The sequence below is a fragment of the Panthera leo genome, chromosome B3 (genome assembly GCF_018350215.1).
Source record: "Panthera leo isolate Ple1 chromosome B3, P.leo_Ple1_pat1.1, whole genome shotgun sequence".
Classification (NCBI taxonomy): Eukaryota; Metazoa; Chordata; class Mammalia; order Carnivora; family Felidae; genus Panthera; species Panthera leo.
In genome coordinates, this window is record NC_056684.1 from 110,033,112 (window position 1) to 110,050,507 (window position 17,396).

The 17,396-nt window shown below is 41.3% G+C and overlaps 1 protein-coding gene across 3 annotated transcripts in view; it reads right to left on the minus strand.

Annotated features, from left to right (window-relative positions):
• The window catches only part of ESR2 (estrogen receptor 2), a 59,642-nt gene that overhangs the window by 18,881 nt on the left and 23,365 nt on the right, over positions 1-17,396 (minus strand). For 2 of the 3 annotated variants that reach the window (XM_042943462.1, XM_042943461.1), the window contains exons 4-6: positions 14,174-14,473; positions 13,652-13,790; positions 5,680-5,813 (exon numbers count right to left, since the gene is read on the minus strand). In XM_042943462.1, coding sequence (XP_042799396.1) covers positions 5,680-5,813; positions 13,652-13,790; positions 14,174-14,473 — 573 coding nt within the window. The remainder of the gene's footprint in view (positions 1-5,679; positions 5,814-13,651; positions 13,791-14,173; positions 14,474-17,396) is intronic. The other variant, XM_042943463.1, reaches the window with a different exon arrangement.

A 17,396-nucleotide genomic window follows, 5' to 3' on the forward strand; every position in this document is an offset into this window, starting at 1 on the left:
CAGTAATGTCACCTCTCTCACTCCTGATAGTGGTAATTTGTGCCTTCTTTCCTTTATTCTAATCAGTCTGCCTAGAGGCTTAACAATTTTATTGTTCTCAAAAAAAATCAGCTTTTGGTTTCCTTGATATCGATTGCTTTCCTTTTTTCTGTCCCATTGATTTCCACTCTAATCCTTATCATTTGTTTTCTTTGGCTTACTTGGAGTTTCATTTGCTTTGCTTTTCCTAGTTGCTTAAGGTTGGAAGCTAAGGTCATTAATCTGAGACCTTGCTTTTATTTTACTATGGGTCTTGAGTGCTATAAATCTCCCTCAAACTATGGCTTTAGCTGCAACCCACAAATTCTGCTACAATGTATTTTCATTGTAAGTTAGTTCATAATATTTTCTAGTACTGCTTTTGATTTTTGTCTGTGATCCATGGGTTATTTAGATGTATGTTATCTGGTTTCCAAATGTTTGGAAATTTTCCAAGACCTTTTTATTAGTGGTTTCTAATTTAGTTTCACTCTATCAAAGAAAATCCTTTGTATGACTTAAATCCTTTTTAACATATTGAGACTTGTATTATAACTCAGAATATGGTCTATCCTGGTAAATATTTCATGAATACTTGAAAAGAACATATTTTCTACTGTTGTTGGTTAGAGGGTTCTATACATGTCAAATAGATCAAGTTGGTTAACGATATTGTTCAAGTCTCTATATTTACTGATTTTCTGTCTACTTGTTCTGTATTGATAGAACAGAGGGACATTAAAATTTCCAACTATAACAAGAGATTTGTCCATTTCTCTCTGCAGTTCTGTCAGATTTTGCTTCAGATATTTTGACATCCTCTTTTTAATGCATAAATGTTTAGCATTTTTATGTCTTCTTGACAAATATACCCATTTACCATTCTGAAAGAAACTTGTTTAATCTTTAAATAAAACCATATAAACAGTGTGGAGTGGTTTGCATTGTTTGTTTGGTCTCAAAGTGCTTTCTCAGTCTGCAGGATATTTTACTGTCCCTCTTCCACTTCCTAACACAGATATAAATCCCATATAGCTATAAATTTCACATTTAGAAATTCAATTTGTGTGTATTTCATATTTTCCATGTCTCCTCTAAATCTGCTCATGCTTTCCTCTACCTCTTAGACGTTTGGAAAATAGTTATAGTAATTATTGTTACTAAACTATTGTTTTAATGTTCTTGCCTATGAATTCTATCATCTGTATCATTTTGGGGTCTTTTCCAGTTTATTGGTTTTTCTCCTTATTGTAGGTCATGTTTTCTGCTTCTTTGCATGCTTGCTAACTTTTGATTGGTTATAAGACATTGTGAACTTCACCTGGTTGGGTATTGGATATTCTTGGATTCTTTTAAATACTCTTGAACTTTGTTCTGTGATGCAGTTACATTACTTGACAATAAATTTCATCCTTCAGGCGTGCTTTTAAGTTTTGTTTGGTAGGATCAGAGCAGCCTTTAAGTCTAGGGCTAAGTTCACCTCACTACCAATGCAATACCTTTTTGGATACTACATCCAGTGTCCAGTATATTACAGTGTTTTCCTGCTGGGTGGTGAGCACATGAACTATTCCAGCCCCTGTGTGAATGCTAGGGATTTTCTGTCTGCTCCTTTCTGATGGCTCTTTCCCTGTCTTTGGTTAGTATCCTCATAAGCATGAGGTTAATGCTCAGATGAAAACTTGAAGGGCACCCGCTACAGATCTCCAAAGCCTATGCACCCAGCTCTTTCTCTCCAGTAGTCTCCTCCCCTGCAAATCCCAGCTGCCTTGACCTCCCCAAATTCACGACTCTGTCCTCCCTGTGCAGGGAGACCACTGGTGTCTATTTGGGTTACCTCTCCCTATGGAACCTGGTAGTTGGCTCTAGATAGTAAACTGGGTGATCCAAGAGTTCATTTCATTTGTGTGCCTTCTCTTGGGGATCACTGTCCTGTGTGGTCTGTTGTCCAATGTCCAAGGTCTATTTTGTATATTCTCCAGTTTTTCTTTTTTTTAAATTTAAGGTGGGAAAGTAGATTCTGTCCCTATTTTTAATGTAACGCTACAAATAATCCAAAACAACAACAGCAAAAGCCTATACCTTCAAATGCTTAAAATCTAGCACACAAAAGACCCCTCTCTCCTGACAATGGAAATTTCCCAGGAGAAACAGAATCCCGTTTTCCTAAATGCATTTGACAACTGTTTTGACTACCAAGTGAGAAAGGAACTTTGTTAAAAGAAGATTTCCTAAATATAGATTGAGTATAAACAAATTCTACTCAATTTACCACCACAAATGGTAATTACGTCACATGCCTGACTCACCCTCTGTAATTTTATGATGGCAGTTCTGTCAGATGCTGCAGGAGGGACGCTGTAGCCTTGGTCTTTCCCATTTGCACAGATGATACTTCTAGCTTTCACAACAACACAATATGATGTCTCGGAGGCTAAACTGACAGTAAGAAGCCTTGCCAAACAGAAGGCTTTCTACTGCAAAGTGGTGTAACAAGAAGCACATGGCTTTGCAAGGAGCACTTTGCTTCACAGAAAGGAGTTCTAAATTATTTCCAAAAGTAAGAGAAGCCCCATAATCTAGCACTTGATTATCCTCCTGTGCCAAGATGGGAATGAACTTTTCAAGCAACAAAGACAGAAATCACAGCACACGTGTGACGTAAGGTCTGTAGGTGGATTCAAAGAGATCAGGAAAAGTCCATTTTCTTCCACGATCAATTTCAAAGATCTCAGTGGGACGTACTCTATACACACATCACCTTAATCGCTGATGTAAGCCTCGTATTATGTTGTAAAAGGTGAATGGTACAAATGTCAAGAAGGTGCCAGAAGCGCCAGAGCATTTAGGAGTCTTCTTTGGCTTTCTCTACAATTTTCATTCGTCCAACAGTTGACCATTTCTATTCACAAACTGTTTTCTGGAACTGGGGTGGAGAGTGCACTAGGTATAGGGGAAATGCCCTGCTAGGCAGGTAGGGCCAGATTGAAACCCAACTGGGAAGTACATAAAGGTTGTCTTCGGGGTCTCTATATCTCCTTCTTCATTTCCCCCCTTCCCCTCCCTCAGGACTGACTCTCCCTGCCCAGATCCAGCCCTCTATCTCCATGCTCCATGCCAAGGCTCAAGAAGCACCGCTCTGTATGTCTCCCTTTCCCTCTCATCAGATCTAGTGCCAGTGGCCAACAGTACGTGGGGGTGTTAGACACGCAGGAGAGTGTAGGTTACAGAAGGAGTGGGCAGGTGCCCAGAAGGTGGCCACAGGGTCTGCATTGAGTTTTGGCTTCAGGAACTGCTGCTTTGGATGATTTAAAAGAAAGTGGCATCAAACGATCCCAGAGATTCCCATTGTTTCCAGCATGAAGTTGTAAGATTGGATAAAATCTAGGTAGCAAAGCCCCATATGATGCCCAAATGAAGTTATCCGTAAGTCATCACTTGGAGGATTAAAACTTGCATATACAAAACAACAACAACAAAAACTTGCATACCCATATTATTTCAGAAAGAAATAAGCCAACGAGAGTAAATAGTTAAGCAAAGCAAGCAATACCAGGGACAGGAGCTGGGCCAAACACCAGGTAGGTGGTAAACTAAACAGTGTCAACACTACATAAAAACTTAGAAATGTGTACAAAATAGCACAACTGTATTTACTGCAGCAGTGTTTATGATGGCAAAAAAAAAGCTGTAATTAAGTAAAGGCCCATCAAAGAAATGGTTGAACAATTCAAACAATGTCCTCACTCAAAGAATGAGTTAGACCTCTCCTAGCTGACCTGGAGGTATTTCACAGCATTTTGGAAAGTAAAAACGCAAGACACAGAGAAGTATTTGTATATATAGGTATCCCAACTTTTAAAATTATGCTAATTTTTTAAAGTGAGGTTTTTGTTTTTGTTTTTAATTTGAGAGAGAGAGAGAGAGAGAGAGATAGTGTGAGCTGGGGAGAGGGGCAGAGGGAGAAAGAGAGAGAATCCCAAGCAGGCTCCACACTCAGCACGGGGCCCCAAGTGGGGCTCAATCCCACGACCCTGGGATCATGACCCAAGCCGAAACCAAAAGTTGGACACTCAACCAGCTGAGCCACCCAGGTTCCCCCTAACTTTTTTTAAATAGGGGGAAAAAGCTTATCTATGTGGATATTGGAGGGGGGACGTATTATTTTAAAAGATTATTAGAGGATAGAAGAAGGTATAAAATCTATCCTCTGGTTGTTAAGACTAGCTAGTTGGTGTTGGGCTGGAAGGGTCAAGCCAATAATTAGATGAAAGTAGGCCTCTTTCAAAGTCTTTATAATTTTTAACATAAGATGCTCTGCTGTTTATGTAAAATTATACATATAAGCCTGTGTGTGCATGGGTATCTCCCTCTCTGTGTATGTGTGTGTGCGTATATCTATCTACCTATCTACCTACCTACCCATCTCTACCTATGTACCTATACATCTATCGAGAGCTGTCTGTCTATCTATCTATCTGTCTATCTATCTACCTATCTATCTATCTACAGAGAGCTGTTAAAGATTGGTCTCCAAACTTATGGTGGTTATCTTGCCCAGGGGCGGGGGGAGACTCCTGGTGATTTTTTTCTTCCTTGTATATTTTTCTTTTGTTTGAATGTTTACAAGAACCAGGTTTTACTTATATAATAAGAAAAGAGCAGCAACACTACCACACCCATGTACCTTCAGTGCCTCTCTCATTTCTCACTTCGAACCCCGATGTTTCCTTCAAGTCAGGCCCTTCCTCCCTGGCCCCTCCACAGCAAGTCCGTTCAGGCTCTCATCGTCCCTGATGACTCTGTGTAGGCCCCTGCCTCTGTCTCTCCCCTCTCCAGCCAGTCCTCCACGTGGAAGCCACAGTGATCTCTACGGAACGCTTCTCTGTCCGTGATACTGCCCTGCCTGGACCTCTTCTAGGGCTGCTCAGCACCCCAGGGGCAGTTCTCGGCCAAGGCGTGCAGTGTAATCTCTGGTACCACCCTGCACAACCATACGCACCTCCCTCTGCTCCTCTGCACAGCCTGCAGCTCCTGGCCCTCCTTTCATTCCTCCTAGTGCTTCCCTTGTCCCGCCAATGTATGCCCATCCCTGAAGACGCACTCAAACCGTGTTTCCTTCTGCAGCCACTCTTGTGTCTCTCCTGGTTTCCCACAGCACTCTGTACCTACTCTATTAGACCACCGATCACTGCTTTTCATAATTTGTTTTCTCTCTCTCCCTCCCTAGACTGTGAGCTGTTGGAAGGCAGGACTACATCTTCAATGGCTTTACCAAATGAATAAATGAAATCAATGAATGAATGAATCTGTAAAAGCAAAAGAGTAAATATAAATGCGGGTCAACCATGTAAAATGCCTATATAAACAATGAACAAAGCTGTAAAGTAAGTATTTTAAAGTTCTTTTTTTTTTTCTTTTCCAGCTTGAGCCACTTTTTAAATTACTGCCAGTAATTTAGCCAGTGAATAATTCACATTCAAGTTACCAAAAGTTAACTACTGTTTCAATCCCTAGAAAATGAAACAGAGAAGTCAGAAAGGAAGCCATTTTTCCCTTTTTAAGTAAAATAAGAAGTTTGATACTGTTCTTCCCACCAGGCTAGTTCTAGAAACAGCATCTCTCCCCCATAGAACACAGCCCAGCTGTGTGGCTACTTACTGGAGTTGAGGAGGACCATGGCCTTGACACAGAGATACTCTTTGTGTTGGAGTTTTAACTCACGGAACCTTGAAGTCGTTGCCAAGAGCATGTCGAAGATTTCCAGAATTCCTTCTACACATTTCCCCTCATCCCTACAAAAGTTTGTTTGGAAATTTAAGAAACATGCAGCACTAGGCAACCAGCAAAAGCAATGAGTATTTTCTTGTTAACCTCAAATTTCATCTTGAACACCCTTTAACTCTGACAAACCGGTAATGAAAGCACATCCAGTGATATAAAATTACTAGAATAATCTTCACATAGAGAGGATAGGGAACTTCTATAAATTCCGACAGCAAACATTTGAATAAATGCTACTGAGACAAAAGTGTGCATTAGAAATGCATTTTCCTTCTACCCGCGCACCAAATGTTTCCTTAACAGATTGCCGTTTCTGTTGATCATTTTCCTTCCTAGACCATTTCGGCCAACCAGCCCTAGTTACGACACACGACACACGTTGCTAAAATGAGACCTTCCGTGATCCCATCAGAAGACTTTGAAGGGCTAATGAGGAAGACTGAATGATACTGAAACAATCCTTCATACCGGAGGGCTTAACTCACTTCCTGGAGGTCATGTAAGAAACTGGTGGGGCAACTAAGAGACATTTAACGTAACTTGAAAAAAAGCCAAAGAAATCACAATCCGAGAAGACAGATTAGAATCAGGAAAGGAAGGTAGAAATGGAAATATGCACATTTTTGACTTGCCAAAGATTATTTTTAAGCAAAGGTTTTAGACAAACTTCAAACCATATAATCAAAATTCTTTTGAACATTCATAGAAATGAATTTTTATATGCGTACTTTTGAAGGAAGTTACTTGAACTGTATCTGGAAAATACCAGCTTCAGTTCACTCCAGCCAGACACACATTATTCTGCCTCACTGCTCCCCCCAAAATCTTCTATTATCATCAGCCATAGTCATTGGAAGCCCTTGACAAGCAGTTAGATGATTTTCCCATGAAACTTCATTTGCTTCTTAACACCTGCAGAGCATGATGAAGGGGAGGCTGGCAGAGGTGGGTGTCTGCGGGTTTCATCCTTAGTCTCCCACGCAGCCCCTGAAGGGAACCTGAGATCTTCAGAGAACTGACTGTTCCCTCTCCTCCTCCCCCCAACCCCAAGCCAGGACGTTTCCAGTGATGGCGGTGGCTGGAGAAAGGGCCTCTGCGGAATCGAAATGGAGCACCGATGGCGGTGAGTCTTTCCCACTGGGTTCTGTGAGAGGACAGCAGCTTGCCAGGATCCTGCATTCCACAGCATCCAAACCCTCGCAGACTCACCTGCACAAAGCTACAAGCAAGCCAACTGCAAGTTGCAAACAAATATGGTAACTTCTGCAACCACCTGAGGCTTTCCGAACATGCACAGGTTAAGTGATAAAACGCCAGTGCCTCCTAGAAGTCACTCATAGGGAAAGGCCACTTTGGAGAATCAGCCCTGGGCAAAGGGTGCCCAAATCGGTAGGAAACCTCCAAATCTCCCCTCCTCCCACCTCCCCTGCTCTGGGCTTTCCCAGGCAGCCAGCTGCAAGTGTCCAGTAAGGACAACGCATGCTTTGCACGTAGTGAAATACCTATTCCCTGAAGGCCCCTCATGCCACATAATCAAATCACTATGCTTGGGGACAATTATTGGAAATCGTAATTGTTGGGCTTGAGGTGAGCTGATGCTGAATAAAACTGGTTCTAAAATGTCTTGGGGGGTCAGGGGCACCTGGCTGGCTCAGTCTTTACAGCATGTTACACATTTGTAATGACTATTTTAATGATCATTTCTTTATTTTTAACAAGAAGAGTGCACGTGCATGAGTGGGAAAGAGGCAGAGAGAAAGGGAAAAAGAGAATCCCAAGCAGGCTCCCCTTCAGCACGGAGCCCAAAGCGGGGCTCAATCTCATAACCTTGAGATCACAACCTGAGCTGGTATCACGAGTTGGACACTTAACCGACTGAGCCCCCCAGGTGCCCTGAGCATGTGACTTTTTTTTTTTTAAGTTTATTTATTTTGACGGGAGAGGGGCAGAGGGAGAGAAGGAAAGAGAAAGAATCCCAAGCAGGCTCTGCACTATCAGCGCAGAGCCCAACAAGGGGTTCAAACTCACAAATCTCGAGATCATGACCCGAGCCCAAATCAAGATGACTCACCGACTAAGCCACCCAGGCGCCCCAGAGCACGTGACTCTTGATACCAGGGCTGTAAGTTCATGCCCCACGTTGGGTGTAGATATTACTTTAAAAAAAAAATCTTTGCAGGGGCACCTGGGTGGCTCAGTCAGTTAAGGGTCCGACTTCGGCTCAGGTCATGATCTCACAGTTTGTGAGTTCGAGCCCCACATCGGGCTCTGTGCTGACAGCTCAGAGCCTGGAGCCTGCTTCAGATTCTGTGTCTCCTTCTCTCTCTGCCCCTCCCCACTGTGCTCTGTCTCTATCAAAAATAAAAAAAATTTTTTTTTTTAAATCTTTACAAAACTAAATAAATAGGGGCACCTGGGTGGCTCATTCGATTAAGTGACCAGCTGTGGCTCAGGTCATGATATCACAGTTCGTGGGTTCAAGCCCCATGTCGGGCTCTGTACTGACAGCTCAGAGCCTGGATCCTGCTTTGGATCCTGGGTCTTCCTCGTTCTCTGCCCCTCCCCCACTTGTACTCTGCCTCTGTCTCAAAAAATGAATAAACATTAAAAAATAAAATAAAATGAAACTAACAAACTAAATAAACAAAACAAAATATCCCTGGGGACAAAAACAAAAAGCCCCCCAAGTCCTTCATTGATTAACAGTTTGGCTCTTTTCTTTGAGACCCAGTCAGAGGTGGGGGGTCATGCACATGTAGATGCATGCATACTCACACCACTCCCAAACAGTATGATAAGAGGATTCATCTGAAATCAAAACCATTTTGTGCAGAGGTTGCCACGTGTACCTAAAAACACATCCCTAAGTATTGAAACTAGTATAATTTCCTCATTAAAATGCATGCCATTTTTTTAAAGTTTATTTTGAGCGAGAGAGAGAGAGAGAGAGAGAGAGAAAGAGAGAGCGCGAGCAGGGGAGGGGCAGAGAAGGGGAGAGAGAGAGGATGCCAAGCATTCCCAATGCGGGGCTCAAATTCATGAACTGTGAGATCCTGACCTGAGCTGAAACCAAGATGCTTAACTGACTGAACCACTCAGGCATCCCAAAATGCTTGCCATTTTAAACACAAACTCATATTTCAAAAATGGAGGGAGGGGCACTTAGGTGGCTCAGTCAGTTAAGCATCTTACTCTTGATTTCAGCTTGGGTCATGATCTCAGGGTTTGTGGGATCGAGTCCCACATCAGGCTCCATGCTGACAGCTTGAAGCCTGCTTGTGATTCTCTCTCTCTCCCTCTCTCTCTGCTCCTCTCCCACTCATGCTCTTTTTCTCTCTCTCAAAATAAATAAATAAACTTTTTTAAAAAATGGAGGGAGAGTTTATATTCTAGAGCATCCTAAACCCTGAGAAATGCTATAACTCACTGTAATCAGAACATGTATACCTCATGGAAAAAGTGAATCTCTCAATGAATTTTAAAGAATCAGGTTTGATTGCTTTTATTAAATAGATGTGACAGCCAGCCATTTCATTCAAGGGGTGGCACGGTTAGAATATTTGTATTCACTTCACAGGCTGGAGAAACCAGGTAATTTTTGTAGACAATAAATGAGAAATACAGGAAATATGGGACAACACCTCATAAATGACACCCTACTAAAGCTCTGCCTTAAAATGAGTCTTACAGAGGAAGGACTTTTAAATACTAAGTTAATGAGATCTATTACTCTTATTTTATAACTATGGAATGAACTGAACTGGGCGTAAGGAATTAGGATGGGGGACACCTGGGTGACTCAGTCTGCTGGGCATCTGACTTCGGCTCAGGTCATGATCTCACGGTTTGTGGGATCAACCCCTGCATCAGGCTCTGTGCAGACAGCTCAGAGCCCGGAGCCTGCTTCAGATTCTGTGTCTCCTTCTCTCTCTGCCCCTCCCCTGCACACACTCTGTTTCTCTCCATCTCTCAAAAATGAATAAATGTTAAAAAAAAATCTAAAAAACAACAACAAAAAAAGAAATTAGGATGGGATTAAAAGATTTGAATTAAAAAGAGAGAACAGGGCACCCGGGTGGCTCAGTCAGTTAAGCATCTGACTTCAGCTCATGTCATGATCTCAGTTTGTGAGTTTGAGTCCCGAATCAGATAAGCTTGAGCCCCGCTTCAGGTAAGCACGAACCCCCCTTTGGGGGAACACAAGCCCCAATTCAAGTGAGCCCTGCTTCCCTCTCTCTCTCTCTCTCTCTCTCTCCCCCCTCCTTCTACCCCTCGTGGGATTTTCTCTCTCTCCCCCTCTCTCTTTACCCCTTGCTCACTTACACGCTTTTTCTCTCTCAAAAAAAAAAAGAGAGAAAGAACATGATTTGAATTTTAAAATACTGAAACAATCCATCAGTCAAACCAACCCACTCATAAAAACTTACTTTTGCACACCATTTGTCCATTAACTAGGGCTAAGTAAAGGTAAAATTAGTAACTACATGTGGAATGTCTTATTGTGTGATAACCACTCCTTTATAAAAGAAAAAGATTCTATTTGATCCCAACGACAAAATGTTGAATGAGTGGACCTGGCTTTGGGTGCACCATTTTGTACCCACGTTCATATCTGGTGGCAGCACACCTGTGGCTGGAGACCATAGTTTACTTCTGTGTCAGGGCAACAGGTTAGGGGCTTAAAGCTTAACACATGGAGAAGACTTAAATATTGAACAGAAATGAAAATTACGTGCGTACCAAAGGGAGATGAAATTTTTAAAGTGAAGATTCTTTGGGTATCTTAAAGAAAGTCGACATACAAAGAACTAATGTGAATGCAGACTCAGTACACGCACAATGATACGAGTGCACGGAACTCCATACGCATCCACAATGAGGGACGTGCCCAGATCCAAACTCCCTCCGATTTTTAAAAAAAATTTTTTCATGTTTATTTATTTTTGAGAGAGAGACAGAGTGCAAGCAGAGGAGGGGCAGACAGAGAGAGGGAGACACAGAATCCAAAGCAGATTCCAGGCTCTGAGCTGTCAGCACAGAGCCTGACGCAGGGCTCGAACTCACGAACCGTCAGATCATGACCTGAGCTGAAGTCAGATGCTTAACCGACTGAGCCACCCAGGCGCCCCTGATTTTTAAATAATACTTAACATTAGACTGTTTCCTGTTGATGCCAAGGACATGACATGTCTTAGCAGATACGATTTTTCCAGCAAATAAAAGCTCAGATTCTGTGGTAGATCCTCACATGAATTTGTGACTCTAGTAGTTACCAAGAGAACTACCTTGTTAGAAATAAGCTGAGATAACCGGCTCTTCCTCTCATCCTCAATAGGTCTAAGTTTTCTCACTGCAGAAGCCTCAACAAGAATAAAGGGAAATAGGAATTGTTGCCTCAGTCTCCACAAGTGGGCTAATTTAGTTATATTCCCAGCTTTAATGGTCACACCACCACGTGAAGGCACTCTGATGGGACAGTCTGCCAAAAGAGAGCGATTTTTAAGCGGTGTGCAAATTATTTATTCATGTTGCAGAAAAACCTCATAATAGAACTTCTTTGTGATGCATCACCTCTGACTCTGAATAAAAAACGTTTCAAGCATATTTGAAGCAACAACTCCTCCAGAAACATACCCATCACATAAAACAATATTTATCTGTAATAATAGATGCACAAAAGAATTGAACTATCTTATCTTAGACTTGAAATTCTAGACCTCACAAAGTTTATGTGTTAACAATATTAGAGGTTGCAACAAAAAATAACCACCACAGGCACTACAAAAACAAACAAAAAAATGCTTGCTCACTGTGAACGCATTTACGATTCCAAAGGCGCCTCTCCTCTACTCAAATATACTAGATTTGTGTGCTGGGCAACACAATACTTTCAAATATTTATAAAAAGTAATGTGAGTCTATTAAAAATCATTTGTAACAAAAATTACTTCTTGTTTTCCTTCTATTACTTAACCGAAAGGTAGGCCTAAAATTTGTCCAGGATTCGTGTCCGTTTACAGTAAATTCCATCCACAGGAATCAAAGAACTCACACAAAGAGGAGAGGTGGTTATACTAAAAACCAGGAACGAAACAGTCACTGCACATAAACACTAAATGTGGCATCAATGTAGAAATCAGGACAAAAGGCAACAACAACCCAATCCCAGTGTCTGCAAATGTATTGATTCAAGGCGTGAAACTTCTTCCTAGCACTAACTTCTAGGAGAAGTGTGTGTGTGTGCGTGTGTGTGTGGCTTCATCTGAACGCCAAGAGGAACATAATGAGTAAATGAACGATAGTGATGGCTCAGCAGGGGGCTTGGCTTTCCAGGCTGCCTTGCCAGATGGTATCCTCCGTGACAGGAAGAGGAGGAGGTTTCTGAAGTGGGCAGAGAGTAGAATGGAGTTGTCCCAAGATAAAAGAATCAAGTAGAAAGTCACTTTGCCTCTCAGCCTCCTCCTCTTTCCCTTTTCAGTTCTCTGTCCCTCTGAGGGGCATGACCCATTGTACAGGTAACTACTGTCAGAGTTAAGAGCATGGACTTCACAGCCAGCCCCTACATCCAGCTCTACCACTTACTGCCCTGTCACCTTGTCACCACAGGCAAATTACCTGACCCCCCCATTTCCATAACTGAAGGATAAGGATAATAATGGCACTTACCCATAAAGGGCCGTGAAGATAAAATGAGTTAACACATCAAATGCTTAAGATGGGGACTGATATATACAAGCCAATAAGTTGACTGTTTTGATTGTTACTGAAGGGTCTCAGCTTCCAGAACCTACGTTCTTCTATGGTTTAACACCAGGGCTTGCTCCTGCTCTTCCCAAAGGCTCTGTTCTCCACTAAAACAGTGCTTTGTCAACGGTGTCATGCAGAACAAGAGGCGAGTGGGTGCTAACAACTTAGAGGCATCACTTTTCATCTGTGTAACATGTGCACGGGGGTCTCCTGATGATCTAAACAGGCAGTTCCAAGAGTTGGGGGCAGACATTTTCCATTCATATAATGGCTCCTTCTACACTGTGCACAGAGTCAAATGTGACTGAACATTCTACATTAGAACTTTCTCAAAATAAGGAACGTGGAAATCCATTTCCATGGAGAGATTTTCAAACTGCTCAAATGTATTCCAAGAAAGTGTCCCACTTTTCCTACTAACATTTTTAGTGTTGTATACAAAAATTTTGTAGACAAAATTTCAAACCACAGAATTAGGAGTTTTCTTCAGACAAAAGTTTTTCCTCCATGAACAGTTCCCCTGAGTCAATTAAAAATTGGTTCCTTTTCTGCACCATCTTTAAAAGAAAAGGCGCAATCGAGTGATGGCATTGGCGCTATCATTCCCCAATTTCCATTACCTTTCGTTTGGTTTTAATAACCATTCCTTCCACTGCTACTGTCAAAAATGCTATAGAGCGTGCAGTTAGAGTCAAAGCACATTAAAATAAACTGCAGATCTGTAAGAATTTTATCACCTGTCCAGGAAGAGATAGGCATGGTCCCCACAAGTGGAAAGAACAGCAGGGCAACTTAAAATTATAAACTGAAAATGAAATTTCTAATGCTGAAAAATCTAAGTTGACCTGCACACTTACTAGCCACATATTCTGCAAGATAGGGGCTCTTATAGTCTGACCTGTAAATGTCACCCCACTGCGGGTAAGGATAAGTCACAGGACACTGAATCTTAGTACCCATGCTCTCCTTCTTGGGCTCTTGACCTGGTGAGGGAGCTCATGACATTATCATCCTCTTGACTGACCTTTCAGGTGTGAGGTGTGAGGCAGCGCCCGGGGCTCAGACAAGTCGGGAGGAGAAACGCGATGCATTTTTCTCTCACCTGTCCAGAATGAGGTCGGGAGCAAAGATGAGCTTGCCGGGGTGGTCAATGGAGCGCCACATGAGCCCCACCATCAGCACCTCCATCCAGCAGCTCTCCAGGAGGCGCACTTGGTCATACAGGCTGAGCTCCACAAAGCCTGGGGAAAGCAAGAGGCCGTGAGAAACACCCACCCTCCTCCTCGGCTCCCAGTGTCTGTGAAAACAAGAGCAAGTTTTCACAAGCTACGAAAACACCCATGACACAGAGAAAACAACCAACGTTTTAAAGCTGCGGCTACACGCTGCCCTAAGGAAGGAAACTCTGAACTCTGCGTGTGCAACTCACAACGTCCGGCCTTGGACTCCTTCTACAGACTTAATACAAGTCATCGAAGATTATAAAGGACAGTTACCTGGGCTCACAGCTCCCCGCCCCCTCCCCAGACAGATGCCAGGGAAGAACAGAAAGCTGGAACAGATCGTTTTTAGTTAGATATTTTTTAAAGTCCTCTGCACTGAGCTGAGATCCAGAAAGCCCTACCTGGGATTTTCTTGGCCCAACCGATCATGTGCACCAGCTCCTTGTCGGCCAGCTTGGTCAGGGACATCATCATGGAGGCCTCGGTGAAGGGGGTGCTGGGGCGGCTCACCAGCACGTGCGGCGGCTCCGCCTCCAGGAGCGTGAGCACCAGCTGCTCGGGGCTCAGGGCGCTCAGCAGCAGCTCCTTCACGCGGGTCACGTGGCCCCCGGCTTTCTTGGCTTTGCTGGCGCAGCGCAGCTGCTCCTCGGAGCTCTTCTGCCTTCGCACCACACGGTAGCCACACCTTTCCCTCCGGGAGCCTAAACCGGAGAGACGATCACACAGTGCTTTCCCGTGGCTTCGCCAACCCGGCGTTCGAGGCGCCCGAGTCGTGTGCTCGCTCATCTCTCTCTCTCTCTCTCTCAAAATAAATAAAACTTTAAAAAAAAGAGTGCTGACATAACCTCAGTTTTCAAACCACAGAATTAGGAGTTTTCTTCAGACAAAAGATAGGCAAAACTAGGAACTGAATGAACACTAATGTTTCCAAACAGTTATCAAATAATACACTTTTATAATACATTCTGAAAATAGTCACATGTACTTGTGTGTGCTTACACATATACACATGCATTTTTATATATTTACACAAATAAATATATTTCAAGTAATAAATTTTTTTAAATCCTGAAAAATATAGAAAAGCACAAATTTTGGCATAAATTCTTTCAGTTTTCTTTTAATGCTATTTACTTTTGCATATTTCATACACAAAATTTAGATCACAGTGTGTATATACTATTTAAACCTTTTTCTTTTCATTAGAAAGGCGTCATTTTACAATTTAAAAACCTATATAGCATTCTGTTTTATGAATATAGCATTATTTATCTAAAGTGTCCCTTGATGGAAATCTAGGTTGGTTCTAATTTCTTTGCTAGTATTCATATTACAATGAAAATGAGTACCTGTATCCAATTAGTCCCTTAAAATAAATTCAAAGAAGTCAAGTTGCTGAACCAAGGCATATACACATTTAAGATTATTGATAGATTACCCTCTAAAACTATTTTAAGATTTTATTTTTAAATAATCTCTACGTGGGGCTTAAACTCACAACCCTGAGATCAAGAGTCACATGCTCTACAGACTGAGTCAGCCAGGGGCCCCCTCCAAAACTATTTTATTGTTTTATTTTTCAAGTTTATTTATTTTGGGGGCACCTGGGTAGCTCAGTCGGTTAAGCGTCTGACTTCGGCTCAGGTCATGATCTCATGCTTCATGAGTTCAAGCCCCACATCGGGCTCTGTGCTGACAGCTCAGAGCCTAGAGCCTGTTTCAGATTCTATGTCTCCCTCTCTCTGCCCCTCCTCTTCTCCTGCTTTGTCTCTCTCTGTCTCTCAAAAATAAATAGATGTTAAAAAAAAAATTTTTTTTTAATCTTTATTTATTTTTGAGAGAGAGAAACAGAGTGTGAGTGGGGGAGGGGCACAGAGAGAGGGAGACCCAGAATCCAAAGCAGGCTCCAGGCTCTGAGCTGTCAGTACAGAGCCTGACGTAGGGCTCGAACCCACAAACTGTGAGATCATGACCTGAGTCATAATCGGACTTAACCAACTGAACCATTCAGATGCCCCCTCCAAAACTATTTTAAAATTTATAATCCAAATGATACTTTAAGGGGCTTCCTATCTCCTTATAACACCATTGGACATTAAAAATAATTTCTAATCTTTGCTAATCTGACAAATGACTAACCAACCTCATTTCACTTTGTATTTTTTTAAATTGCTAGCAAGGTTGACTAATACATTTGCCATACTTTATATTTCTTTTACTTGTATATTGCCTATTTATTTCTTTTGTTCTTCCCCCCACCCCCAGAAACCTATGAAGTTTATTTAGGAACTATAGATAACTTTTCTTATATACCATATTTGCCTTGTTATATATCTTTTCACTTTACTCATGGTATCTCTCGTCATAAGAAGCTTTAGTACACAGCCAAATCGGTCTTTTGTTTCACATCAAGATTATACCAATGTTTTCTTATATCTTCTTTAAGCACTTTTGTGGTTCAAATCTATTTGGAAGTTTATGTATGTTTGTATCATGTCATATTATGTTCTTCAAACAGATGTATAATTTTCCCAGTAGCATTTATTGGATAAATTTTTCCCACAGATTTTTATAAAATGCCATGTCATTTAAGAAATATGTATAAAGGTCTCTTCTTCTGGATTGTCTTCTCTGTTTCATATATGTTTCACATATGTATATATATGTTTTTACTCCTCTGCTGGTCTCAATATGTTTCAGTTATTGTAGGTTTATGGGTCAGAAACACAATGGGATAATGTGTTTAAGATGGTGGGGGAAGGGAGAAACCTTCAATTTAGAATTATATTCTCAGATAAACTATCATTCAAGAGTGAGGATAAATTAAAGCCATTTCAGTTAGGCAAAGGTTAAAAAGATATATCACTCATACCCCCTTTGAAATAATTACTGTTTCTTTGGGATGGAGAAACATGAACCCAAGAAAAGCAATGAAATTCAAGGTGCAGTGGTAAGAAACTAAATTGTTAAACATGAGAGGAAACCTAATAAACATAGAATGTATAAAATAATAACAATTGATTTTTGGAGGTACAGAAATAAGGTAGCACCAAATACTGGATAATAACAAATAAGATGAGAGAGGAATAATTTTGGCTAGACCTTTCTAAGATTGTTTATTTGGGAAGAGAAACATCAATTAGAGAGAGTGGCTTGAATTCTCATGAATGCATGCTAAAAATAGAACTGTCACTAAAAGAATTGAAACAGAATGTATGACTTCCAAACTAGAAGAGGAAAAATAAAACAGTAAAATGGTGTCAATTCCAAAAAGGAAAGAAAGAAAATATATGATGAATTTTTTAAAGCATAAAATGATAGAAATGAATTCAAATATCATGATCACAATAAACATAAATAGACTAAATTCATCAATTGAGAGCAACTCTGAGATTATATTTTTTTTTATCTAGACATAGACTGGCTGTAAGAGATACATCTAACACACAGAAAACTGAAAACAAAGGGATAGAAAAAAATAACAGGCAAAAATTAATGAAATAAATCAGTTACTCTATCGATATCAGACAATATAAACTGTAAGGCACAAATCATTATTAAAGCCTCATCAGTAGATTATAAAAGGAAGGTAAATAATTCTAAACTTAGATAATTCTTATCTTA